A 27,658-nucleotide genomic window follows, 5' to 3' on the forward strand; every position below is an offset into this window, starting at 1 on the left:
GTATGGGTATGGTCTTTTGCAGATCTAATTGATTATTTTCGGATCTATAATTTTTTAATTCTGTTTATTTTTCATCATTATAGTTCAATTTTTTTTCCCTTACAGGCACTAGAGAAAAAATTTTGGCAGACCCGGGCAGTGACACCCCGGATCTGCCATTTTTGGAAGGTATTATTTATCGCAAGGTTTATATTAAAATCTGTGGGCTCATTTAATTTGGAGTATATAAAGTGGGCTATACTGCACACGAATATACCTCTACAAATTCTATGTATTGGCCCAGGCCCTTTTACCTTCACCAATAGCAACCTCAGATAGGTCACCAACCCTAGCTGTAGTTCTTTGGTATAAACCTGCACTAGTTTTATTTTATACAGTGCAGAGCACTTTTACATATCCAATGTGGGATATATAAATCCCACTTCCCCAGTGATTGAAGCTATTCTCGGTGGCCTGAACACATTCCTTGGCAACGATATCATTTTTAGGTAAGCGTAATCAAAATCTTGACGACGTATAAACAAAGTCAATGTCAGAAAAATGCCTGCCCATTGATGTCTAGCTCCACATACAACAGGCTCCACATGAATTGCACCTTCGCCATGTGGACCCCTAACTAGACCAGCTACCACGTCTACAAGGGACATGTGTACACTTTCACACATAGACTGCCACATGGAAATATCTACATCAGACACGTGTCATCAGACTGTCTACTCAGTCCTCAAACCCAGGACTGCCAGGTCACCCATGGAACTTGGTTGGACTGCCACATCAGCATTTTCCTGTATGTTTTGTACAGTTTAAAAATCTCGATCAGCAATTGAGTCATCTTGCCATGTCAACAGGCGCTATTTTTTGCTGACATCACATTTTCTTGAGTTAAAATTGATGACCATTTGACCATCATTTTTAGGCATTTTATAACTATAGTGACGACCATTTGACCATCAAATTTAGACTTAGTTTCTCTTCTAGACACCTCTCCAGATTGCTTTTTAGTTTGCAAGCCTAACTTTGTGAGCCCATAAGTCAGACATCTGGACTCAAATTCACGTGCAATTTTTTTTGAAATTAGGTGAAATTTCTTGAGTTTTTGAAAGTGGTGGAGTTTTTTTCTAGTTTTCATGCATAGATTTTGAGAAAATATTATATTTTTTGGTGATTGTACTTGCATAGTCTTGCATTTTGAAACTTCAGAAGCTCCATACGGGCACATTTGGTCATTTTTTCAAGTTCTGTTTTTTTTGAAAGTGTTTATTTTTTTGTCCAATTTCTAGATTTGAAGTCATATTTTAGGGTTGTGTGGACCAATTTCTCACTTTCAGAATTAGGCTTTTTTGGCATTGTAAAGCTTTAGTTCTCTTTCAGAATTGTTGTAAAACTAAGCTACAGTGCTTAAGTGACAGATTTAAGCCTAATAAGGTAGTTGTAAAAAAAAAATTTGAAAGTCCACTTTGTTCATTTTGACAAGTGGCCCATTGTAAACGTACTACTTATAAAGTTCCAACAACATCTCTTTGGGGGGGTATTTTGATTGAGTGAAAAGGGGGGGTGTGTACTATGTTTTTGTGTCTCTATTTTGTGTTCTTTTCATTTATGCATCATGGGTTTTAAATTTCCTCCTCTAACTTCATGCAACTATTCTACATGGAAAGATATTGCATGCAGTAGATTAATGGAAAAATGATATAGTCTTTATGTTGATGGTACAATTATCAAACCTATTAATGCTAAAGAACTCATTAATTGCAAAAATCAAGATCGACAAGCTTTACATATTATCAAGAGTTGTGTACATGGAGATCTTCCCTTTCACATTAAAAATTGTTCAAACCCTAAAGAAGCTTGGGATAAAATTGAATAGTTGTATGGTAAAGTGGATGAAGAGCAAGGATTTCAGATTAAAGATGATCTACTTCTCTTGTATCCTAAGAATTATGACATAATTTAGAATTACATTATCAAAATCAATGAGTATAGGGCACTTCTAAAAGATTGTGGAAATCCCATGAAGGATGATAGCTTGATTCATCACATCTTGAAGAGGCTACCTTCTGAGTATGCCAACTTTGTTTCGAGTTTTAATACTCATAAGTTGACCATGGGATCTGCTTACCAGAAGCCTTCCTTTGATGGATTTTTAGACATGTTGATTGTTGAACAATCTCACTTGATGGATTTTGGACTTCTCAACTCATCTAAGACCAAAGCCTTGGTGGCTAGTGATGATCAAAAATCAAGTCAAGGGGGAAAAAGCAACAACAAAAAGAAGCAGTGGAAGCAACAAACACAATCTGAGACACAACAATCCTCCTCTCCACAAGGTAGTTTTTCTTCAAACAAGAAGGGAACTAATGAAAAGAAGGACAAACTCTTTTGTGCATACTGCAAAAAGCCAAATGATGACGAACATCATTGCAAGACAAAAAGAATCGATGAGTTAGAAAATCTACTCAAGAAGAACAAGATTCAAGTGCTAGGTACTTCCATGGATTCTACTCCAACCTCTTCAAATGGTAAAGGTCAAGCACTTATGGCAAACACAAGTTCCTCGGAATGGATACTTGACTCAGGTGCCTCTTACCATATGGGTTCTTCAAAGGACAACTTTTCTTCATTGAAGTAGTTAAAGGTACCACACATCTTCATTGGAGATGATGCTAAAATGGAATTTGAAGGGAAAAGAGATGAGGAAATGGAAAATGGGGAATTCAAATATGTTCTCTACATCTTAAATCTAAGCTCCAATCTCCTGTCAATTTACCAAATCACTCACCTTGGAGATGGTCATAAAGTTGAGTTCCTTTCAGATTCTATGATGGTGCGAAGTCTCAAAGATGATTCATTGGTAGTAGTGGGGAAAGTCAATGATGACAAGAGACTTTATACCTTCTCCCACTTTGTGCCTAAGAGTCCTTCCCAAGACTTGTTAACTCACTTTACTTCATAAATAAACTTATGCCATGAGTGGTTTTCTCACCTTGACTTTCATTCTCTTCAGCAACTTTGCTAAAAACACATGGTCAAAGGTCTACCTGATATCAAATTTTCTAAGGGAGAGTGTTCATCTTGTTTAGTGGATATGAATCTCAAGAAGAAGTATGATAAAGGGAAGTCTTCTCGAGCTCTAGTTGTTCTTTAGTTAGTTCACATGGTATTAGTAGGAACCTTTGTAGTGACTTCAGTTAGCCAAGGCCACTACATACTCACATTTGTTGATGACTTTTTGAGATTCACTTGGGTCTTCTTCCTTCATCATAAGAATGAAGTGGTTCATAAGCTTCAAGACTTCAAGACTCATGTTGAAAAAAAGTCAAGGAAAGCCATCAAAGTACTAAGGGTGGACAATGAGAACAGATATGTTGATAGAAGACTTAAGAACTTTTGTAGAATTGAGGGGATTCATCTTCAGAACTCACCAACATTCATTCTACACAAGATAGATGTTGTAGCTATGAGGATTAGGACTCTCAAGACCATGGCATGTTGCATGATTAAGGCCAAGTCTTGATCCTACACTTGAATTTGAAGCCATTAGCAGTGCTACTCACATACTTAATAGGTCTCCTCATCTAGCCTTAGATGGAAAAACTCCTTTTGAGACATGGTGCAGCAGAAAACTAATTGTGAGTCACCTTAGAGTGTTTGGTTGTCTAGCATGGGCAAACCTTTCTTCCAAGAGTTGCAAGGCACCAACACCTAGGCCTTGTACCTTCATTGGTTATGAAGATAATGTGAAGGCTTACAGATTGATGGATCCAGAGACACATGAGATTTTTGTGTAGAAGGATGTTCACTTTGATGAAAGTTCTCCCAGCTTGTCCTGTACTCCTCTCCACACATCATATACAGTGGAAACTGATAGTGACACCAGTGTTAGTACTTCAATAGGTTGAGACACGTGGGGTTCTATCGACAGTTGTAGTGAGAGGTCACATCAGTCCAGTCCATGTGCTTATATTGCCACAATGAAAGGTCCATCACCACATGGTACATCTCATCTTCTAGCTCCAGCTTGAGTTTACTTGAGAGATAGACTTGAGGACTTACATCTTCTCATTGATGATGATTCTTCTATAGTTGTTGTGAGGGCTCACTCTGACCCTCATGTCCATTGGCTACATGATTAATCTTCATAGGTTGGCATGATTGTGGATCCTTACGAATAAAAATTAGTGGAGGTCTCTTTGTAAGTAGAGGAGATAGATGGTTCAGTGGAACAGGTTCAATAGACATCCTTGCTAGATTGGCATTTGTTCCTTTCAGCACAGTTGGAAGGGGTGAAATTTAGCATTAGTATAGGGATGCTTGAGCAGGTTTCAAGGCCACCATACATCTTTAGGAGTGTACCTTTTCCGTTGTTTCTTCCTAAGGTGAGGAACACCATTTTGCATTCATGGACCAGCTTCTTCATTGGAGCAGCTTTCACTTCTTGGCATTCTTCTTTTGGGGGGGGAGCCTATTCAGTCTCTCTTCCTTCTCTCATTCTCTTATTCTTCTATGTATATACTAGATGTATGTCGTAATGGGGGGGGTCTTGATTACTCCATCCATTGATGCATCCTTACTTATCTCTCTTTTTGGGGGAGGGTTTTTCCCATGAAGTTTTCCCTCTTTCCTTGCTTTATGGGAGATTTGCATCTTCATTATGTACATCAGTACCTAATATGGCCTAGTATCTAGGAGCCATTATGCATCTTCATCCTAGTGTCATTAGCTTAAGGGCATTCCCCTCAGTTGCACTTAAGGGGGGGTGTTGGTGTAAATAAGTATTTACTTATTACACTTACTTAAGTTTACTTAGGTTAATGCATTATTTAATTATTTTTGCATTATTTAATTATTTTTATTTGTGAGACACTTAGGATTTTGTGCACCTTTTTGAGTTGTCATGTAGATAATACAAGAGTATGCAACTCTATTTTAGCACATGGTGTCTACAACATTGTCTTGTGTGTCACACCCTTGAAGGCTTATCCTCTCATCACCGCACTTACTTCCGTGCTTAATAGAGGATAACCCATATCTGGTGGACATGTTCTTGGTTGTATGACATATCATGTAGCCAATTACAAGGCATTCTAGATGTATCTTAGAGGCCTTTATATACAAGCACTCGTAGTGTACTTTTACATTGCATATTGCATTAATGATGACATATTGATTACATTGTCATTCTGATCGCACTCTCTTTGTTTTTGGTCTACTATGTGCTTCTGTTTGAGTTCTTAGTTCCTAGGTGAATTTTTTCCTTAGGAAAATTCTTACAACTATCCCTACAAGAAATGCAACAAGTAAAGTTGTAAATAATTTCTTGCTTAGTAATATTATTTCCAAATTTGGTTTCGCTTAGAGAATTGTGACAGATAATGCCATGTGTTTTAGGTTTAGTGAGTTGTAACATTTTGTGAAAAATATGGAATTACTAGATCAACATCCTCCCCATATCATCCACAAGGAAATGGACAAGCTAAATCCACAAATAAGAGCCTATTGAAAATCATTAAGAGAACCTTGGGTGATAACAAGAAGGCATGGGATTCAAAGTTGCAATTTGCAATATGGGCTAATAGAGTAACTATGAAGAAAGCTATTGAGGTAGCCTCCTTTGATCTAGTATATGGGATTTAGGAAAGGATACTTTAGAATAATTTAATGGGACTCTATAGTTTTATCCAATTGTTTGATGAAGATATTACAGATGATATGCAAGAAAGGTTGGATGAGCTTGTAGGGTTAGTAGAAACTAGAAGAGAAGCATCTCTTAGGAATAAAAAATTGCAATTACAAATCAAGGAATTGTATGATAGAAGAATAGTAGGAAAGAAATTTGAAGATGGAAATTTAGTCCTTATGTGGAATGCAAAAGTTGAGGGTAGAGGAAAACATGGTGAATTTGACCCAATCTGGCTTGGTACCTATTTAATTAAAAATACACAAGGAGAAGATTCTTCTATTATAAAGGACTTATCAAAAAATATTCTTGAATTGCTAGTTCATGGAAAATTCCTCAAGAGATACTTTTCTTAAAAGTATCTACTTTCCACGAACAAGTAGTTTTAGGTTGCTCTGTGTTCCTATACTTTTTGTATATATTATAAATACCCATGTATAGTGTTTTCCCTATTTCTTTGTTTTGTCTCTATGCTCTCTGAAGAAGTTGTCACAATTAAATTAGTTATGTGGTCTACTCTACCATAGATTGTGAATTCTTGCATAGACTTGGGTAGTCTATAATCCCCAGATAGAGCCACTATTGGCTTGAATTTTCACCCTCTCTACCTATATGGTTTTTCACAGTCAAGAAACCCTAATTTTGTGCTTTAAATTTGTAAAATTATGAATAACCTTGGGTTAAATTCATGAAAAAACCCTAGTGTTTTAAACTATTTTGACATAATCTTTGAAAAAACATTGAACCGAGTGTCAAATTTTTAAGGAATGTTGTATTTATCCTAAGGGTGGGCTTATGTAATAAAAGTTTTACTAAAATCTAATTAAAAGCCTTTGTTAATTATATTTTTTTCATATTTTAGCCTAATCACTTTTTGAAATACCCTATGAATAAGCCAAGTTTTCATGACCATTGATCTTGCTCAGATCAAGGGTTATTGCTTTCCCACTATCGTTAAATGAATGATAGAAAATATTGTGGGGAATCAAAAAGTGGACATGTGGCATTGCTTGACAATATAAGCCTAATGCTTTCCACAAGGTAACTTCCAAGTATCTTCTATAGTAGTTGTTAAATGAGTTGGATCAAGTGGCATTCTTCTATTTGTCAATGGTGCTAACAAGGTGTAATAGTAGATGCATGGTTGATTGGCCATTGATCTTGCTCAGATCAATAGATATCACATTCCCGCACTTTTGAATTGCACAAAGGATATATAATGTGGGCAAGGAAAATGGAGACATGTGGTATGCTGGGACCGAGACTACAGGTTGTATGCTATGATGTGTGCCACACTATAGGGAATATGATAATTATGGACTACCACTTGTACAAATGTGAGTTTTTTCTGACATATGGGATTAGAATATCGCCAATTGTTGATCTTCATCAGATCATTGAAGGGTGCTTTCCTGCATTAAGAAACTATAGGAAGATTAAGAAATGTGGGAATGCACCATATAGACATGTTTCCTCAATGACGTTATTATCCTTATCTCATAAGTTTGAAAGGATTTGAATTCTATCTATCATAGATCTTTCCAAGATTAATGGCAGGTGCAAGCCCACTTTACAAAGTTGCCCGTAAGATAAAAATTGCTAGGATGCACTAGTTTGACATGTGGAAGAGCTGATGTTAAGCATTCACTTTCCTAGGAGAATGATGTGCGACCTACTTAAGTGGAGATTTGTCAAAAAGTAGTCACACAGTAGGATTTCATTGGTTAGTACAACTAACTCAGTTAGATCAAGGTAGGATGATTTGCGTATTTTCATTCAGTCAAAATCTAGGGTTCCCACATACCTATAATTCTAAGAACCAAGAAATATCAGCAATGCATGAAAGAAGATTTGTGACACATGTTCTCAGTACCAATGGATTAGCCATAAACCATTATCATCATATCATTGGTTTTCTTGTCTATTTTGAGTTCATTCTATAGTCTTTCATTCTCTAATTTCAAGTTGATAAGCTCTTGATTTTCATCATTGAGTTGATCAATCAAATCTATTTGATCAAGAGATAGTTGATTAATTTCATTGTCACTTTCTTCTATTTATTCTTTGGCTTTGCCTTTTTTTCCATAACTTCACACAATCTGAATTATCAAATTTCTTATTCCCTTTCCAACTTTCTGACTTCTTTATGAAGAGTAATATTTTTTTCAAGTATATCTATGATTGTTATGTCACCTTCATCTAAACTTCTTTCTTGACAAATGTCTTCAATTTTTTCTTTATTGTAGAGATTATCATTTAAAGCAAGATCTTTTCCTTCTTTTCTGGGATTCAAAGAGTTCCTCCATTTTTTTGAATTGATCCATGGCTAATTGCAAATCCAACTTTTCATTTCAAATAGGTTTCTCTAGTCTATAGACTTTCATTGTCTCTAATCTTTTCTCATTCTGCTAAACTTCTAATGTGATAACCAATTCTCTTATACTAATTGTTGGAAAATTAGTATAGACCAGATGACTCATGGGGGGGTGTGAATTAGGAACCAACAAAACTTATACTTTATTTTACCAATTAAACATTCACCAAGAAATATAATCTAATTGCATGCATAGAAAACTAAAGGCAATAAATCATTTATAACACTTGACACAAAATTTGGTAACCCATAAACCTTCCAAATAGAAAGTAGAATTATGGTGGGGCTGATACCCACAAAATTAATTACTGTAGTATAATTTTTTCCTCTTAAAGCTTATAATTGACTATTAGGGCCACTTTGTGAAAGGATTTAAAACATATAATGAAGTATACACTCTGATAGGAGATTTAGAATGAGACTATTAAGTCCACCTTGTAAAAGGATTTGATTGATGCACCTATTAGGATGATTTAGTGACTGATCTCTAATCTAAAATTCAGTTTTCTAAATGAGATTCCTCTTAATAATAATTATCACCTTGCTATGATAGATAAGTCTCTACTTTTCCTTATACTGCTTGTAGCCTTCTATAGTTCACATTGATTAGCTTCTTTTATTTTTCCACATCAATATTTGGATATGATATAATCTATTACATATATACCAATCCAATTCATTACTTTTTGGAGTTGGCCACAATACCAAATTCAAGCAATATTCACAAAGTTGACTCACTATGGTAACTCAGGTTCTAAAGACCACTTAAGTGATGTTCTAACACTTGGAAAACTCTGGCACGTGGTTGATGTAGATGCATGATCCATATTGATCACTTGAGGTAATAGGAATTTGTTCATCATTTTAAATGTCCCTTCCTCTGATTTTATATGATATTTCAAGCCTCTAATCAGTCTTTAAGATCAAACAACCAATCTTTCAAAGATCCACCAATTTCTCAATAAACCCCAAATCGGGTATGCCGAAAATAGTGCCAAAAACTTCACAGCTTCACATATTATTAGTAAATCTAAAAGTGGAAATTTTTATAGAAATTTCATCAGAATAACAGCCTAAAAAATGAAATTTTCAGATCTGTATAAAATTTACACAACAGCTCCCAAACAGAGGATAAAAACAATTCTCATCGGGTTCCCGAAAACAACATAGAATAGCCCGAAAACACCACAAAAACAATAATAATCTATCAAAAAAGTATAATCATAACCAAATACATATATTCAGCTCTATTTTAACATCTAAAGTCTGAAATACAGCAGCAACCCAAACTGATATGAAATACTCAACTGAAAACACCAAACTCTTACAAAAAACACACCCAAAAACTCACAAATCTGCACCGTTTAGCACAAAGGTAAACTCTGTATGAGAATGCACATGAAATGGCTTCAAACTCCTATCCTTAGCCTTCCTAAAAACCTATAAACTCCCATTCTTGGGTCTCCTTCTCCATAGGTTTGGAAGCCTTTTAAGAACAACAAAGAAATGAGCAAAATCAAGTTCTGAAATCAGCCCAAAATGCCTCCAAACCCCTTAAAAGAGGGCATAACCCTAACTCACATCCAAGAGGGGTTAATAAAACATATTTTAATAATAATATTCATTTATTAGTCCATTATCTTCCAAATATTGTCCCTTTTTTTTGAAACTTCACCTTTTTGGGCCTGCCTACCTTAGCAAAGATTATTATTTTTTAATTATTTGAAAAGGGGGCATGACAAGTCCTCCCCTTCCAAATATTGCTTGTCCTCAAGAAATGGCTAAACAATAAACCAATCAGTACACCTAGATCCCAAATGTACTCATGAACTATACTATTTTCAATTAACATAGGCTCCTGCAATATCCTCTGCAATATAACCAAGAGGAATCCATAATCAAACTGACAATTACTGCTCAACCAAAATCCAAAGTCACAACTTCCACAATCAGAAACCCATGAGAAACAAAATCTTAGAACATCAAAACCCAATTAAAGTGGAAAAATCAAACTATCAAAATAGTAAATACCATCAATGCATTCCACTGGCCTATACAGAATGTACAATCCAACTTTGCAACAATGGTGAATGCTCCTGAATGAAACTGTACCAAGTATGGAGAATCCACACATTGTACATCTCCTGCAGTCAACATAACTCTGTAGATCACTAACCAATGTCTCATAACCATAACTCCCATGCACCCTTGATGGTGAAAAGTCATCACAAGATAAACAACAAGAATTGGAACCCAAACCAAATTTTCCTACCATCAACTCCTCAACACAAGGATCAAATGCTAACTGATGTACATACCTTGCAATATAATGTTGATAGAAAAAACCAACCTCAGTCAATAGCTCACCATGAACAAGTGATACAATCCACTGTGACTGATCACCAGCTATGTTAGGAGATGTCATAGCCAAAGGAGTAGAATCAATAACAACACCTGCTGAAGCATCACTCCAAAACTCCTTCTCTAAGTCACGTATTATCAAGCTGTTAACTAAAGAACCTATCACCATGTTGTGCCCATCACAACTCTCATCTCGAGGCATCAAACTATCCCATAACTGATGATAAGCACTAGGAACCAAAGTACATCTCTGTATCATCATCTCATCAACATGGTCATCAAAGGTAAATTGATGAGCATACCTCACAATGTAAAGTTGATAGAATGCGCCAATCTCAGTCAGTGGCTTAGACTGCAATCCAGATGTAACTAACTGCAATCAATCACTAACCAAGTTGGAACTGACTACTACCTCTAAAGACATCGCCAAAGGAGTAGTATTACTAGCAGGAACCATGCCAACTGTCGGCTCACCAACATCACACATGGTCTTTGATACAACATCTCTAGTCTTCATGCCATTAGTGCTAGAGGTCACCACCATGTCAAGAATACCACAACAATCTGTTGTAGCACCCAACTCAACTGAACCTGACTCTAGTGGGGATGAACCCGATATGCCAATGTTAGTATCAAGGATGGATACATCCCCATCTCCACTATCTTTGACAATCTCGACCATGGACATCCTCAGATCATTAGAAACCACAGCTTGTGACTGTACAAAACCTAGTAAAAATTGTAGTTGCACTAACTCCATGCTCACCTTAGCCAAATAAAACTGTGACTCCTTGAATGCCAACTGTGTACTCTCAAGAATCTCAGAAGTCACCTCAAGCTACTTAGTAAGATCACTCACCTCATCTTCCTTGGCCAACAATGCATCATACGCTATACTACCCCACTCCATAAGATAATCTCTATCGGCTACCAACTGCATATAATCCTGTCTTAGAATCTGGATAGCCTCCCATAAAGAGTGGAACTCTGTCAATGAAAGATAATTGCCTCCCTGCTCATCACTAGTAGGAGAACCCCATCCATAAACTACTAACAATTGACAAGCAACATCGAAATGTTGACAAGCGATAGCAATGTCTCGCTCACTAATTCTCAACTGATTAGACACATGATGGCATTGGGTTGACTATCTCCTACAAACCTCCTCTGATGCACTGTCTAAAGGAGTATCCTCAAAGTTACTAGTCTCTAGAGTATTACCATCCATATCTTGTCAATCAACTCTAAAGCTCATATCAACATACGAAGTATCAAAAACTGTAGCACTACTATACAACTCCTTTGTACCCAAGGAAACTAAGTCTTCAAAACTTCCCACTGCATCCTCCTGGATGTCATCAATGCCAATATGATCCTAGGACTCATTTGTACACACTACCAAGTATGAAATATCATCAACACATTCCAACAAGTATGGTCAACTGGATATATGAACAAAGCCCAACACCGGTGTATAAAAACTAATACCAACATCGGACAAGCTGCTAGCACAAGAAAAGACAACATCATGCAATCTGCTAATCAAATCCATGATAGCACCCAAACAAACACTGCTACCAAAAAGTGTTAAAGATCTCTAGTCAACTGAATCCCAAATGCCAATATAACAATCTCGAGTCCATATCTATAAACTAGAATCAGCTGGTAACTCAAGCAAAATCCTCACTTGAGTAATATGACCAATACCAACTAACTCCACATACCTGTCATGATGAGATAATGAAGTCACAATACTATCTTTGTTCACTTTCAGCTAGCTGGACAAATCATGTGAAGTACTACCAGCCTCAACCTCATGTGACGAAGCATCTAACTATGCCTGGTACTCTTTCTCAACAAAGTCATGAATGCTCAATGTCTGCTCATCTCTACCAGGTATCTCACCATCATGCACAACAACATCCTCATAATCATCATCTAAACCCACTACCTCCTGTGGCAGAGTAGAATCTGAGACCTCTGCCTGGCTATAGCTAGTTTCTCAAACTCTTCATGCAAATTCTTGGTAATTGTGTCATCAGCCCTGTGAGAAAATCTGCCAAATAGAAATCCAGTCAAATTATCCACCTTAGTTGGGTTGGACAATATGTCATTCATCATATGGTGGTGCTCAACCAACTATTCAGACATGTCATGGTTTATTTTCCTAAGGTTATCTCGAATGTCTAAATAACCATCCTTTCTACTATTTTCACTCTGGATATCAATTGTCCAAGATCGTGTCCTCTGAGACTATGTACTATACCTGTCCATTATGGATAAAGTAGAGTGTAACCCCAATAGGTTATAACTTCTTCAAACACCAAGAAGTAACATGCAATTGATTAGAAGTAGCATGCAACCATAGATTTTGACATGCAGCTAATTAGAAGTAACATGCAACCACCAAATTCGCCAAGAACTAACATGAAAATGATTAGAAGTAGCATACAACCATAGATTTTGACATGTAGCTGATTAGAAACAACATGAAACCACCGAATTTTCCAAGAACTAACATGCAAATGATTAGAAGTAGCATGCAACCATAAATTTTGACATGCAAGATTCGCAAACTTCTACAAACCCTCAGGCTAGCAAGATCATAGCTCTGACACCATTGAAATGTCCCTTCCTCTAATTTTATATGATATTTCAAGCCTCTAATCAGATCTTTAAGATCAAACAACCAATCTTTCAAAGATCCACCAATTTCTCAATAAACCCCAAATCAGGTATGCCGGAAATAGTGCCAAAAACTTCACAGCTTCACATATTATTAGTAAATCTGAAAGTGGAAATTTTTATAGAAATTTCAGCAGCATAACAGCCTACAAAATGACATTTTCAGATCTGTATAACATTTACACAATAGCTCCCAAATGGAGGATAAAAACAATGCTCATCAGGCTCCCGAAAACAACATAGAATAGCTCGAAAACACCACAAAAACACTAATAATCTATCACAGAAGTATAATCATGAGAAAATACATATATTCAGCTATATTTTAACATCTAAATTCTGAAATACAGAAGCAACCCAAACTGATATGAAATACTCAACTGCAAACACCAAACTCTTACAAAAAACACACTTGAAAACTCACAAATCTGCACTATTTAGCACAAAGGAGAACTTTGTATGAGCATGCACATGGAATGGCTTCAAACTCCCATCCTTAGCCTTCCTACAAACCTAAAAACTCCCATTCTTGGGTCTCCTTCTCCACAGGTTTGGCAGCCTTTGAAGAACAACAAAGAAATGAGCAAAATCAAGCTCTGGAATCAGCCCAAAATGCCTCCAAACACCTTAAAAGAGGGCATAACCCTAACTCACGTCCAAGAGGGGTTAATAAAACATATTTTAATAATAATCTTCATTTATTAGTCCATTAGCTTCCAAAGATTATCCCTTTTGTTGAAACTTCACCTTTTTGGGCCTGCCTGCCTTAGCAAAGATTATTATTTTTTAATTATTTGAAAAGGGGACATGACATCATTGGATGACTCAATAAATATTTAAGAACTCAATAAACTCAATTGATACTAAATGATTAGTCAACACTACTTTTACTCAATTTTTTAACATTGCAAGCTCAATAGACACTATAGAGCTTGGTTAACACTACACTTAGTCTTAGATGCTTGGTAGATACTATGAAGCTCAACTTGAACTACATTCTAACTAATTTATTCCATTGTAGTATGATAGCTAAAACACTTGTCTTACACTACTAGCAGTATGATAAGCTTGGTAGCAATTATAGAGCTCATTATCAATGTTAAAAACTGACTAAGTATTGTGTCGCTAATAGACAAATGATTTGACCATAAGGTCAACATTCTTTTCTTGGACCTTGTCTCAAATCCCTCCTAATGCATCTTGAGTAATGTAGACATGGAATTATTACACATCTTATGTTAGGAACTTGTATATAATGTAGCATTCAAATGTATAGTTCCTTACATAACTTCTTTTCTTGGTTAGAAGTAGTGTTATCACTTGGTCCATTTGATTGGGTGACTTGATCTTTATTGGTTCCAATACTTCTTTCTTCATCCTTCTTTATCTAGGTTTGATTCATCTAATTCCTTTTTTATTCTACATCAATTTTTTCATTTTATTTATTTTGTAAATTATTAGATGTTGGTGCGTAGGTCCCATAGTTCTTACTGACATGTCAAATCTTATGACACCTATAGATAACTAAAATGTCATCCATCCAACACTTATATTTACTTCTAAAAATTTTCCTTATACAATTTGTTGCACCATGACCATAGTCACCATATTAATGATAGTTATACCATGTGTTGGCAACTTAGTTATATGAATTATCTTTCTTAGATGCATATTTGGTCTTCTTGTATGTCTAGTTAGACTTTTTCCTTTGATCTTCATTCTTGAGCTCTATGTCCATATTTTTTACAATTGTAGCAATACCTTTCAAATCTAGGCACAAAAGGTGTATTACTAGCCTTTGAATTGCATTCATGTTCTTGGTTTTCTGCTTCCTACAATTAAAATAGTATCCATTGAATATTGGTTTAGGATCAAATTCTTACTCTTCTTACTTCTACAAATATTTGTTGTCTGGCCTAGATTAGCACAATGATAGCATGTAGATTTATTCTTTGACTTTGAATTTCTTAACTCTCCACTCTTTGATGATTATTCTTGCTTATATAGGTGTTTGATATAGCCTAGACCAGATGTGTCACGTGGTCTTCTTTTTTATTTCATTATCTCTTCATAATATCTCATTTATTCTTTAGATTTGTTCAACATTTCAATGAATTCCTTTTCATATTTTACTTCATCCTTCATATGCTAACTCTTAGATTTTAAATTTGCAATCTCGAGATCCTTTCTATTAAACTATTGAGTTGTAAGGACCAATCTATTGTCCATATCTAACTAATTTTGAGTATGCCTTTTCACTTCACTATGTGTTAGATTAGGGAAAAATAAAGATGGAAAAAATTTTGCCCCCTATCTTTGTGCACATACCCTTTAGTCACCTTTCTCTTTGATTTTTATTATGTAGGAAAATTTAATTATGGGCTTTTGTGTGTATGTAAAGAATAGGAAGAAGAAGGGTCTAAAGTTTAGCTAAAGGTGCCTTACTATATAAAACAAGGTAAATTGTAGCAATATTCTTCTCAAATAATTTGACAAGTTATAGGACCTATTAGCTAGATGAAATAAAAAATGATGGTCAACATTGCTAGCCAATTGTTTGTAGATCTTAAAACAACAAAACATGGTGATAATCACTCTGATGAATGTATGGATATACTTATGGAGCTCTCTCTCTCTCTCTCTCTCTCTCTCTCTCTCTCTCTCTCTCTCTCTCTCTCTCTCTCTCTCTCTCTCTCTCACACACACACACACACACACACACACTCACTCACTCACACACACACACACACACATATTTATTGTATTTATGTGTAAAGGGATGGGATTATGAAGAAGTAGATGAAATTCTTTTAGTTCTTCATAATGTGTCATGTTTTATTAGGAATAACACAATATTGTTATTAGTATGTCAATATGAAATTGTGTTATGGACAATATGAAACTCTTTAATGTTAGTTTCTTGTCATATTAATGACCAATGACCCATTTTAAAATTGGATAAATTTTTTTTACATAACATGATAATGTTATCTATAGATTTGATATTTTTCACAGTGTCCATTTTTTTACATCATATTGGTTCTTATGCCCTCTATACCTAACTCAAGATTGACAAGACATTACTAGAAAAATCCTTATTGACCGGAGTTTTTTAGCAAGATAAATCCTAATATTTATCTTGTTTTCAATAATTTACATTTACAAATATAATTTATGGTTAATTCCTTAACTTGGGGCTTAATTAAGGAATGACTTAACCAAAAAATAACAGAAATTTTTAATTTTATGTATGTAGGAGTAAGATAGTATAATTGTGTGTTCAAATATCAAAATAACTCTTTGGATGTTTTCTAGAGAATTTCATTTGAATTTCCTATAGCTCTATTGGACTATGTTAACTTTGCAACAAGTAGGCCTTCTAGGTAAACCTAGTTATTACTACTTTTCTAGAGGAACAACTTTTCTGTTTTATTTCTACCATCATTTGATTCTAGAATATGTGTAGTCATATATTTAAAAACATCCATGGATCTATGCATTTTGGAGCTAAAATATCATTTCTTGTACATATTTCAAGGTGAGTCTTTTAAATTTTATTTTATTACATATCCATATCTTAGATCTACATATTTATTGGCCAAATGTATACACTTAGAATCTAGATCTATATTATTAATAAATTGGTTTAATTTTGCATAAATATTATCCTATAAGGGCCAAAGAGTGTATTTCCTTGTATTTCATTTCTCTTTTTAATTCAACCTAGGTATCAACCCCCTTCTTACAGTGGGCTTTACCTAATCTAATTTGAACTATAACTGAAATAATATTTGTTATTTTCTCTCTCTCCCTCACATACATATTTGAACAACTTCCTGACCTACAAAAATCAATATCTACAATCCTATTAAAGAGCCTCCGTTTTCCCCTAAATAGGAGGCACATTAAATTAATCCTTAATATATTTAAATAAATTTATGATGCAAGTGCATCTCAGATTTTCTTTCTATCATGTCAATTATTGTTGAGTTGAAGTTTTTACCAAGTTTGAGTATTGGTTAAGTGTAGTGATTTCTTAGTGTAGTACTAGCCGAGTTCCCTATGATAGTGAAGTTTTTGGTTTGGCCAAGTTATTTAACTATTAGTTGCTTCAAGTGCTAAGTGAGCTTCCTAGTTTGTAGATGCTTAGATACTAGATTGACCAATTTTGTCTATGATTGGTTCTTAGAGCGAGATGGCATGGTCATTCAATTTGGGATTTGAGTTTAATGTAAAAATCATGTGTTGGCATATGTGTAGACCATTATGAGGTTGGTCATCTCTTATGAAAATAAATAGAATAATTTTAAATTTGATTTGGAAAGTACAAATAGTGAGACTAGTTCAGGTTTACAATGAGGATGAAAGATCAAGCTAAAAAATGATTTTAGAATTTAGTAAACAAGAGTTTGGATATCTTATTGCTATTGTGTCATCTTAGATGAATTTTGATGTATATTTGATTATTGTATTGGTCATAGCCTAGGAGGCCTCATATTAAGTCATGTTTTCTGATATTGGCATGAATTAATAAAGATATTGTTATTTCTTCTCTCCTTGGTGTTGTTCTTTATGTTATTACTTCCATTTTGTTCACTCAATAGGGTGTTTGGATAGTTAGGTGAGTGTCTCTCCCTAATTCTTCATCCATAAATGCATTAGGGAAAATGCATTTTTATTGTGATAGAGTGGGTTCTATGACCCTAGTATTCTACTATGTCTTTTTGGATTATAGGGCTTTTTCTACCATTGGGGTGAATCTCAAATTATTGGATATGTTGCTCTCTAGTTATTAAATTTAGAATTTCATCCTCCATTATTTTTAAGTGATATTTTATTATCCCTTCTTACAATTATTTTCATTTTCACATGGATGTACCAATACCTTGGAAACATGAGCTTTATCAAAAGAGAATTCTTTAACGATCTTTCTTCCTTATTTAGTGGGAAGATGGGGATGAAGTTGGGGTTTCTAGTCCCTTTCAGTCTAAATTTGTTTTCTTTTTGTATTCTTTCTTCCTGTAACCCAATGTAACATGTGGATGGTAGAATAGAAGATGATATTCATGTTTCAAGATTGAGGCCATAACTTCTTGTTCTACACAGCTCTCTAGTGAGCACCATTAAACCTTTTTTTTTAATACATTCATATCTAATCACTTTGTTTAATGGTAACTAATGGGTATGTGTTTTCTCTCTATCTAATGAGCCTTGACCAAATGTTGTAGAGGATATTGGTGTCTTTATGAAGATTTGAAATCCTCAGCATGGGTTTGAAAAACTACCCTCCTTACACTTAGATTCTCTCACCATTTCATTCAAACTCGCATACCATGATAGAACCATTAATTTCAATGGTGAACGTTTATTCCTTCCATACAAGTGTCTATGATTATTTTTTTTGCACTTTAATAGGTTACAAAAACTTTGATATTCTCTTCCAGTCAATAGTTATAGCTTATGTTTGAATGAGCTCCAAATGCGTCCTTCATTCCTTTTGTAGATAATCAATGCCTCTTTGCCCAACCTAAAATTCTCTTGAATATTACCCTTAATCATGTCCTAGACCCTTCTTTGTGATATCTATATCCCTATTATGATTCATTCACCAATTTCCCTATAATACATGTTGTTGAACCCATTTTGTATAAATTTATAGCTTTTGGGTACCCACATTAGCACAATCCATCTTTGGATGTACCCTCTACAATCCCTTTGATGATCTACAATATCAATGTGTGTCCCATTTCAAAGCCTAACAAAGACTCTTCATTTTGAAGTTATAATAAAAATAACAAATAAATAAATATATGCATGATAAGAAAAAAAAGAGAGAAGAGGCATTGAAGCTAGGGAAAAGTAGAAGTATTGCTTTCATTTATCTTTGGGTTACATTACTTAGAAGAAAATGGTCAAAACTAGCCAACATGATAATAAGAGCCTCAAAATTGATAATGATATTGTATGGGAATAAAAAGAAGAATGAAGAGGAGTAAATGTTGTCCACAAAATGTAGATATATTTTCTGATGTAAAGAGAAATAATTTAGTTGTACTATTGAAATTTCAATATTAATTTAGAAGTATAAAGTTTTTGCATTCGGTTTCTTATATTTTTCTTTGAGTTTCTATTAGAGGAGGGTTTTTTTCATGCATTAATAGGTCAAGTCTTATAGAATGAAGGTAGAGTTTGAAGGATTTATGGGATAATTTCAGCTATGCTTCACTAAAGATGTGACAAATGATGATTCTATAATCTTATTCTCATGTTGATCTTGTTTGAGTATTAGATAATTAATAAAATAACTTAGATGAGTACAATGGATGATATGAGAATTGTTGGTGTAAATAAGTATTTACTATTTACACGTAAGTTTACTTAGGTTAATGCATATTTTTATTATTGTTTAGTTAGTCCCATAGGAGTATGCACACTCTTGTGAGTTGTCATGTTGACAACATAGGAGTTCACAACTCTTTTATGCACATGGTGTCTATAACACAGGAGTTGGCACACTAATTAAACACGTGGTGTCTACAACATCTCCAATTATGATACACCTCATCATTCTTATCCTATCATTTAGAATGATGGATAAGATGTGTGCTTAGTTTTCATGCTTATCTTATCTCTTGGTTCTTTCTAAAGACATTCTAGGTGCTTCCTAAGAGGCCTTTATATAGAGGCACTCCTAGTGTGTTTGTACATACAATACAGAGCAATGTATGAGGACATACTTTCATATATTGATCATACTCTTTTTGGTTTGCAATTGTGCTTGTGTTTGAATTACAAGATCTTGGGTGAATCTTTCCCTAAGGCAAATTCTTACATGGTATCAGAGTTCTTAGAGAATCTTTCTTCACATAGCCATTTGAGATCATCTTGTTGCTTCAGCACCTTAGCCTGAATCTAAAGTATTGCTATTATTGGGAGTGTGTAGAGCTAGAACTAACCTCGCCATTGTGTCTGAAACATTGATTCGGTGGAATTTGACTATAATTTTGCCTATCCTAGGTATAGTTAAATTTGAGGCATTTTTTTTTGCAAACTAACATCTAAAGTCCCAATTGGAAAATTTGGTAATGATCATTTTAGATATGTAAATTTAATTTTCAAATCTACATTTTTTCATCTACATCTCTACAGTTTTTTTTGGATCTGCATTATTTTTTGAAATTTTTTGGCCATTAGGCTATAGGAGAGTTTTTTGTAGGTGAAGATTGAACCATTATGGTGCAAATCAGATATTTGCATCACATTCAAAAGGTCAAAAAACCCTCAAATCATATTTTGTTTCATCCAAATTGGACATCTAAGGAAAAATCTAGGGCCATTTGACTTTTCGAGGCATGATGGTGATTCAGGAAAAATAATTATAGTAGCAATTTTCAAATAGTGATATCTCCTTCATAAGGACTCCTTTTTGTGAGCAATTTTTTTTTTTTTTTGGGGTTGAATTTCATGATCTACACATTGGTGCAAGTAGTTTGAAATCTTTGTTCTAGAATTTTTATGAAACTCCAAAATCTCAATTTTTGCCACTTCAAATGTTTAGTACAGGCTCATCTAGACTCCAAATTAGGTTCCATTTTTTCTGTACCCTCTAGATCTGCAATTAGATTATAGGTTATGTGGACAAAAATACTAGTTTCAGAAATAGGCCCTAAATTGGATATTGCAATCACACTAAGTATAGAGAGCCCAAATCACACATTAAGGGGGGGTTTATTGATCTTTCTTGCATCATGAGAGGTTCATTGATTGATATCATTGATTCTTGTCACACATGTCAGTTTGTGTTAGGACATAGTTGAGAACAAGGAACTATCACAAATGGAGTTCTTTGATACTTGATCATCTAAGAGACCATCAAGAATTGCTTCCTTATCTCTATTCATAGGCACCACATTTTAATTGGACATATCTTTTGCAACTTCGTCACTTGTTGTATCATGGTATGGGCAAGAATGACAAGTTTTCCTCATGATGATTGGATGACTCTTTAGGATGCATATGGAGATCCACAAGTTCCTCCATTTTTAGAGGACATTCTATATTTAGTAGCTTAAACAATGGTTTCTTTAACTCTAGATGAGATCACACCTCCTGATACTCCTATTGATTCTATAGATCATGTTATAGTCATAGATGCTTGTGATTTAGTGCAGCAAGAAACATTATGTCTTTCTACTTCAGCTTTATGGGATGACATCCTTCTAGATATTATAGGTTTGTTCGTGGAGTCTCACATTGAAGATGTGGGAAACATTGTCGATGATATTTGTCTTCTCTTTGTTGAGGAGAATACTTCATCCATTTCCAAAGCAATAGGTCCAACACAGTAGGGTACACTTTGTCTTCTAGTTCTAGCATCAGTTGATGACATCTTGGCAGAGATTGTAGGTTTGTTCATGGAGTCACACACCATATATTTGGGAGACTTCTTTGATGATATACCACTTTCTTTTGATGAATTCAATCCTTCTCTAGTTGTTGTGAGGGCCCACTCTGACCCTCATGTCCATTCTCTTCATGACCAATCTTTACAGGCTGGTGTGATTCTAGATACTTATGTACAACAATTGTCAAAGGTCTCTTTATCAGTTAAGGAAACTGTTGGTTCTTTGAGACAAGTTCTATATGCATCCTTGCTCAATGTACACATGTTCTTTTCAGCAATTTTGGAAGGAGCCACCATCAGTCTTGACATAGGGATAGTTGAGTAGGTTTTAAAGACACCACTGAGATTCTTTCCACACATAGGGCAACCATCTCACTTGTACCTCTACCATTGTTTCTTCCAAAGGGGAGGAACATTATTCAACAGTTCATGGATCAACTTCTATATTAGAGTATTTCTCACTAATTGTCACACTATAGTTAGTGGGGGGACTACCTCCTCTACTTCTTCTCCTTTTTGGGGGGAACTTTTTCCTCTTAGAGGGCTTTGTCCTTCTCCCATTTTCTCTCTTGTATATACTTGATGTATGCTATAATATGGGGGTCTTGATTACTCCATCCATCCATGCATCCCTTTTCATCTCTCTTTTTGTGGGAGGGTTTTTCTCATGAGGTTTTCCCTCTTTCTTTTCTTTATGAGAGATTGCATCTTCATTATGTACATGGGTACCTAACATGGCCTAGTAGCTAGGACCTATTATGCATTTTATCCTAGTTATTTTCAACTTGAGTGCATTTTCTTAAGTTGTACTTGGGGGGAGTTGGTGTAAATAAGTATTTACTATTTACACTTACTTAAGTTTACTTAAGGTTAATGCATATTTTTATTATTTTTTAGTTAGTTACCTAGGAATATGCATGCTCTTGTGAGTTGTAATGTTGATAACATAGGAGTTTGCACCTCTTTTATGCACATGGTGTCTACAACATAGGAGTTAGCACAATAATTAAACAAATGGTGTCTACAACATCTCCACTTGAGATACTCCTCATCATTCTTATCCTATCATCTAGAATGATGGATAAGATGTGTGCCTAGTTGTCATGCTTATCTTATATCCTAGTTCTTTCTAGAGACATTCTAGGGCTTCTTGAAAGGCCTTTATACATAGGTACTCCTAGTGTGTCTATACATATAATACAGAGCAATGTATGAAGACACTCTAATATATTGATCATACTATTTTTGGTCTATAGTTGTGCTTGCATTCGAGTTCTACGATCTTGGGTGAATCTTGCCCTAAGGCAAATTCTTACAAGAATAATAAAAAAAAATTAAATTAAATTAGTGCTATGGGTAAAATATAATGTTATTTTATTCTTCGTGAAGGATAGATGGGGTTAGTAAGAAATAGTCTAAATATGTGTGATCCTACGTAAAAATTGGTTGGCACTATCTTTGGGTTACGAATAATGACAGATTGGTCCAAGGATGAGCCAAGAGAACATGCTAGCTCTGTTTGTTGTAGGCATAGTGTGGTATATAGAATACAAACATTTTGTCACATGAATAAAAACATAATCTAAAATTTCTAAAATTATAAAGACTATATGCATATGAAAAAATGCATTTAAAGGACAATATAAATACATTTGAAAGACATGATGTACAATAAATCTTATGTCCTTCAAAAGTTTTCTTGGATGATGACTTGTTGTGTTAAATAGATATTTTTCTTTTATAAAACATATATCTCTATCTTTCACACCCGAACAAAATAGAATGATGTTGTGGTTTCTTTCACTAAATATGCATCGCATATTAACCATATTTAAGAGTTCATAAATTGGACAACTAGAGTATATTCTTTCTCAATTTTTAAAAAATTATTTGATCTATTTAGTTTACATTAGCATATTGAAATTTTTGATATTTTTCTTTTCACCATCCCTATTTATTTGTAAGGAAGAAAAAAATATTTTTCTTTTCACCATCTCTATTTATTTGTAAGGAATAAAAAAATAAAAGATATAATAAACAATAAACGACAGAAATTGAGAAATAAGGTACAAAGGTGTTATTAATAAAGCGTACAGTTGACAACTAGGCCCAAAGGTATTATCAGTAACACCTAGAGTTAACAAATGAAACACAGATGTTAGAAGAACGGCCAGGAGTTGACAAAGGAGCCTTTGACAAACGACACTCCAAACTCTACCAAATGTGGCCCATGTTGAAAGTGATATCACGTTGACATTCTAATATTTAGGTGTGAAGGTTGTGTCACGCAAACTTAATTATTTATTAGAGGATAGGCTTGAATAACCTGTGGACTGTGGTTTTTAGTATTTAATTTCATGAGGTCTCCTCCCTTATTGGGTCCCAAATCCATGATCACACGTTGCCTAAAACTTGGAAGGGCTAATACACTGCATTGTGTTAAAGATTCATGGTATACTCCCCTAATCCTTACGTATCTAATTGAGACACTCTATTTTTCCATTTAATAGAATCAGATTCGCCCTTATAAACTACTTCAGTAGCTAAGGAATCCATCGTTGTCACATTGTCAAACAACCAACTAATGTTAATTGCTTAGAATTTGAGTGCAGAGATGAATATTATATGCTAAAATTAAATTCCTTTTGATGGGCCCTTTGATTATATTCATGGCCTGCAGGCCATCGCATTTGTGCTTTAAATACCCCTCATTTGGGATACTTGTAATCCACCAAGAAGAATTTTTAGTACTGCGTTTTTCCTTTGTTGCATTTTTAAACACTGAGAAGCTAATGGGGCTTGAAAACGGTGGCGACAAGACTAAGTATGGAATAAAATATTAAGTTTCATTATGTTCCCTACTTTTTTGTAGGCTGTTAAAAAAATGTTTTGTTAGAAAGACAGTCGTCTTTCATTATCTTCTTAAACTGATTTGGTAAATAATGGTTGTGTTCAGAAAACTATATGGGAAAAAATAGCTATGTTTCTGCAAAACGTTTTTAATTGTGAGAAGAATGATATGAAAATAATAGTTGTTTTATTATGTTCTTCAAAACTTTTGGAATTTTACCAAAATGATATGGATAGAGAACTTGTGCTTTATTGTTTTTTCTAACGTGTTAACAAAATGAGATGAAATGTAATGGTAATGTTGAAAGAAACATTATATTATGCAAACTTTTGTAGATGTTAAAATAAAGATATGGAAAATAAAGTTTCAATATAATCTGTAAACTTTTTTAGATTCTACAAAATGATATGAAAAAATAGTCACGCTTCATTATATTCTACAAAGAGTTTTTTGGGCAGCTGAAAGAATTATTTGGGACGATAAATGTGAATGCAGATGGTGGACTAAGGAGACTGTAGCAGTGGTCACAGGGGCAAACAAGGGAATAGGCTTTGAAATTGTACGTCAGTTGGCGGAAAATGGTTTGACTGTTGTTCTGACTTCAAGAGATCTGAGCAGAGGATTGAGAGCCACCAAAACTCTTCGTGATGAGAGTCTCAACAACGTTGTATTCCATGAGCTCGATATACAGAGCTTGCAGAGTGTTTCAGAGTTTTCAATTTGGCTGAAGAATAACTACGGTGGTCTGGACATCTTGGTATGAACAACTTTCATAATCATTGCTATTTATGTCATCTAGAACTGCAAATTATATCAAACTTGTGTATTTACTTTTGAGCACACAATATGCAGCCCACTTCACTTAGGAATATAGCAATTTTGATTGATCATGTCAAATGCTTTGGCTATGATGGACGGATTCTTGCAGGTCAACAACGCTGGCGTCTTTGGTACCACCATTGATAAGGAAGCTGCAATTCAAGCTGCATGGATTTCACAAATGCAACATGATTTGATGGTAATGTTCGATCTTGTAAGATTATATTACTTTTCTGGTAGAGCAGAGTTTTAGATTATGGTAAAAATAGATTTTGAAGGGATCCCAAATCTTTTAACAAAAAAACTAATGATAGACAATTAAGCACATCCAAGTTTTACAAGGACCTGAAACCTAGAGTATGAAAGTAGCAAATCCAGATTTTCTTTTGAATTAGTTGTTTTCTACATTAAAATCAAATATAAGAGGAAATGATAAAGTATTTCATAAATTGGTAAAGAGCTTAATGCTAATCTTTGGCTTTCCTACATTTATGGAACAAATTGTAGAGTGCTATATGATCTAAAAGTGTCCCATCATTTCAGAGCTTTTTATGAAGAGTAATTAAAGGAGAAAGGTAGTAACAACTGACCAGTTTCCCCTAATAAGATTTGATGAAGTAGAAGTTTAATATTTATTTTGATAAATTTCAAGCAGAATCAATACTTAATAGATCTGATATATTGCTATAGCCTCCATCAACATCAACTGGCCACCGGATATCTTGTCTTTTTGGACTTGTAATATTAACTACAATGATGTTCATCTGAGTAGCCTATGGCGTCTGAGTAGCCTATGGTGAAGTTCTAATACAGACTACCATATTGTCCCTCCACATTAACTGCATCCATCCAATATCTTTTTTCCCTCCACCCCAATGTCTTTTTTTTCTGAACTCTAATATGTTCTATTGTAATTTCCTCTCTCCAAGTGTTACCTCCACCTTGAAAGTAACTCTAATAGGCTGTGGCAAAGCTGAATTCTAATATGCACTTCCATCTGCGTGAGCTGTCCTTTATCTGATATCGTATTTTCTTCAACTTATAATATATTGCTAAAAATTTTAGGGTATGAAGTCCATCAATCATTAGATCGTTCATCAACCCTCATCCTTTGGTATTCAAAAAGCCTTCTGTTAAAGCGAATTTATTAATACAATATAGCTCCGTACGAGAGAGTAAAGCTCGACAATTACGACACCACTATAAAACAAAATCGTGTTCTTGTTTCGATCTGTTTTATTTCCACTTCTCTGCTCATCTTTTATATTTGCAATAACCTGTGTCTGTATTATCTGCACTCTACTCCATACCGTATTATCTAAATTCATAGTATATACTGCTATAAACTCCATTCACATAAAGTTGTCCTCCGCCCCGAAATCATTTTTTGATGAGGTTTGACAAAGCAAAATCTTAATATGCATTACTGTAACCTCCATCGGTATGAACTGCCCTACACCAAATATGAGTTTTTGGTTTATTTATCACATTAGATTTCATTCTTAACGTCCTTTTCTATTGCTGTTGTCGACAGAGCGATCCAGAGTTTGCCCAGGCATTCAAGACAAACTATAAGATGTCAACGAAATGCATAGAAACAAATTACTATGCAACAAAAAGAATCACAGAAACCTTACTGCCCCTGATCAGACCAGAAGGTCGAATTGTGAACGTTTCCTCAGAGGCCGGACTGCTAAGGGTACAAAACATGTTATTCCAATAACAATCATATTATGCCATATTTATTCATTTTCCTCACCAATTATTCTTCTTGAGCTCACTTCTGTGATCTTTTACAGATGCTCAAGAACAATTCCTTTCAAGCAGAGTTTTCAACTCTCTCAAAAGTAACAGAGGGGCTAATTGACAAGATGCTTGAAATGTTTCTGCAAGATATGAAAAGTGGTAATTTGGAAGGAAAAGGGTGGCCTTGTTTCACACCCCACTATTGTGTGTCAAAGATTGCTTTGAATGCTTATTCTCGCCTGCTTGCTCAGAAATTATCAGAGAGAAGAATATATGTGAATAGTGTACATCCAGGTGCTGTTCAAACTGACTTTACTGAGCATTTGGGAACCTTAACTCCCTCTCAAGGAGCTCAAAGCTGTGTAATGGTAGCTCTCTTCGCCCCTGGTGGGCCTTCTGGACAGTTCTTTTTCATGAAGAAAGCCCATTCTTTCTAAGTGTATAAAGCATAAGCATATACTGCTTCAAGAAGTTACATTATCATTTTATCTTTGTTATGTCGGGTATTCTTGCGAATCAGTCCATCAGCCACGTTATTTTATCTTGGTCTTACTAGTAAGATTCAGATTAAAATAAATTAGAATGAGACTAATTTCCAAAGAACTTAGTTAATCACTCCAAAGAAAACTCATACAATAATATTTCAAATCGAATGTAAACTGTTTTCGTAACGAATCAACTGGGATCAATGCCCAGAATCAAATATACGACCTAGGAGGCAGATTGCCCATGTTTTCTATG

At 34.7% G+C, this 27,658-nt stretch overlaps 1 protein-coding gene across 1 annotated transcript; it reads left to right on the plus strand.

Moving 5' to 3' along the window:
• Positions 1-2: 2 nt before the first annotated feature.
• On the plus strand, positions 3-27,354 carry LOC149542231 (short-chain dehydrogenase/reductase 1-like). Its single transcript, XM_089795704.1, has 7 exons — positions 3-6; positions 106-168; positions 383-488; positions 24,848-25,109; positions 25,281-25,370; positions 26,706-26,870; positions 26,971-27,354. Exons 1-7 carry the CDS (start codon positions 3-5, stop codon positions 27,352-27,354), a joined length of 1,074 nt encoding a protein of 357 aa, XP_089651830.1.
• The last annotated feature ends 304 nt before the right edge of the window (positions 27,355-27,658 follow it).

The sequence above is a fragment of the Cupressus sempervirens genome, chromosome 8, assembly GCF_028749045.1.
Source record: "Cupressus sempervirens isolate cs-2001-9-10 chromosome 8, ASM2874904v1, whole genome shotgun sequence".
Taxonomy (NCBI): Eukaryota; Viridiplantae; Streptophyta; class Pinopsida; order Cupressales; family Cupressaceae; genus Cupressus; species Cupressus sempervirens.

Bases quoted from the DNA above. Each gene is read 5' to 3' on its own strand.
- LOC149542231 (XM_089795704.1), top strand. The intron at 489-24,847 runs GTAAGCGTAATC...ATGTGAATGCAG, and splicing joins GGCAACGATATCATTTTTAG to ATGGTGGACTAAGGAGACTG. The intron at 25,371-26,705 runs GTAATGTTCGAT...TGTTGTCGACAG, and splicing joins AAATGCAACATGATTTGATG to AGCGATCCAGAGTTTGCCCA.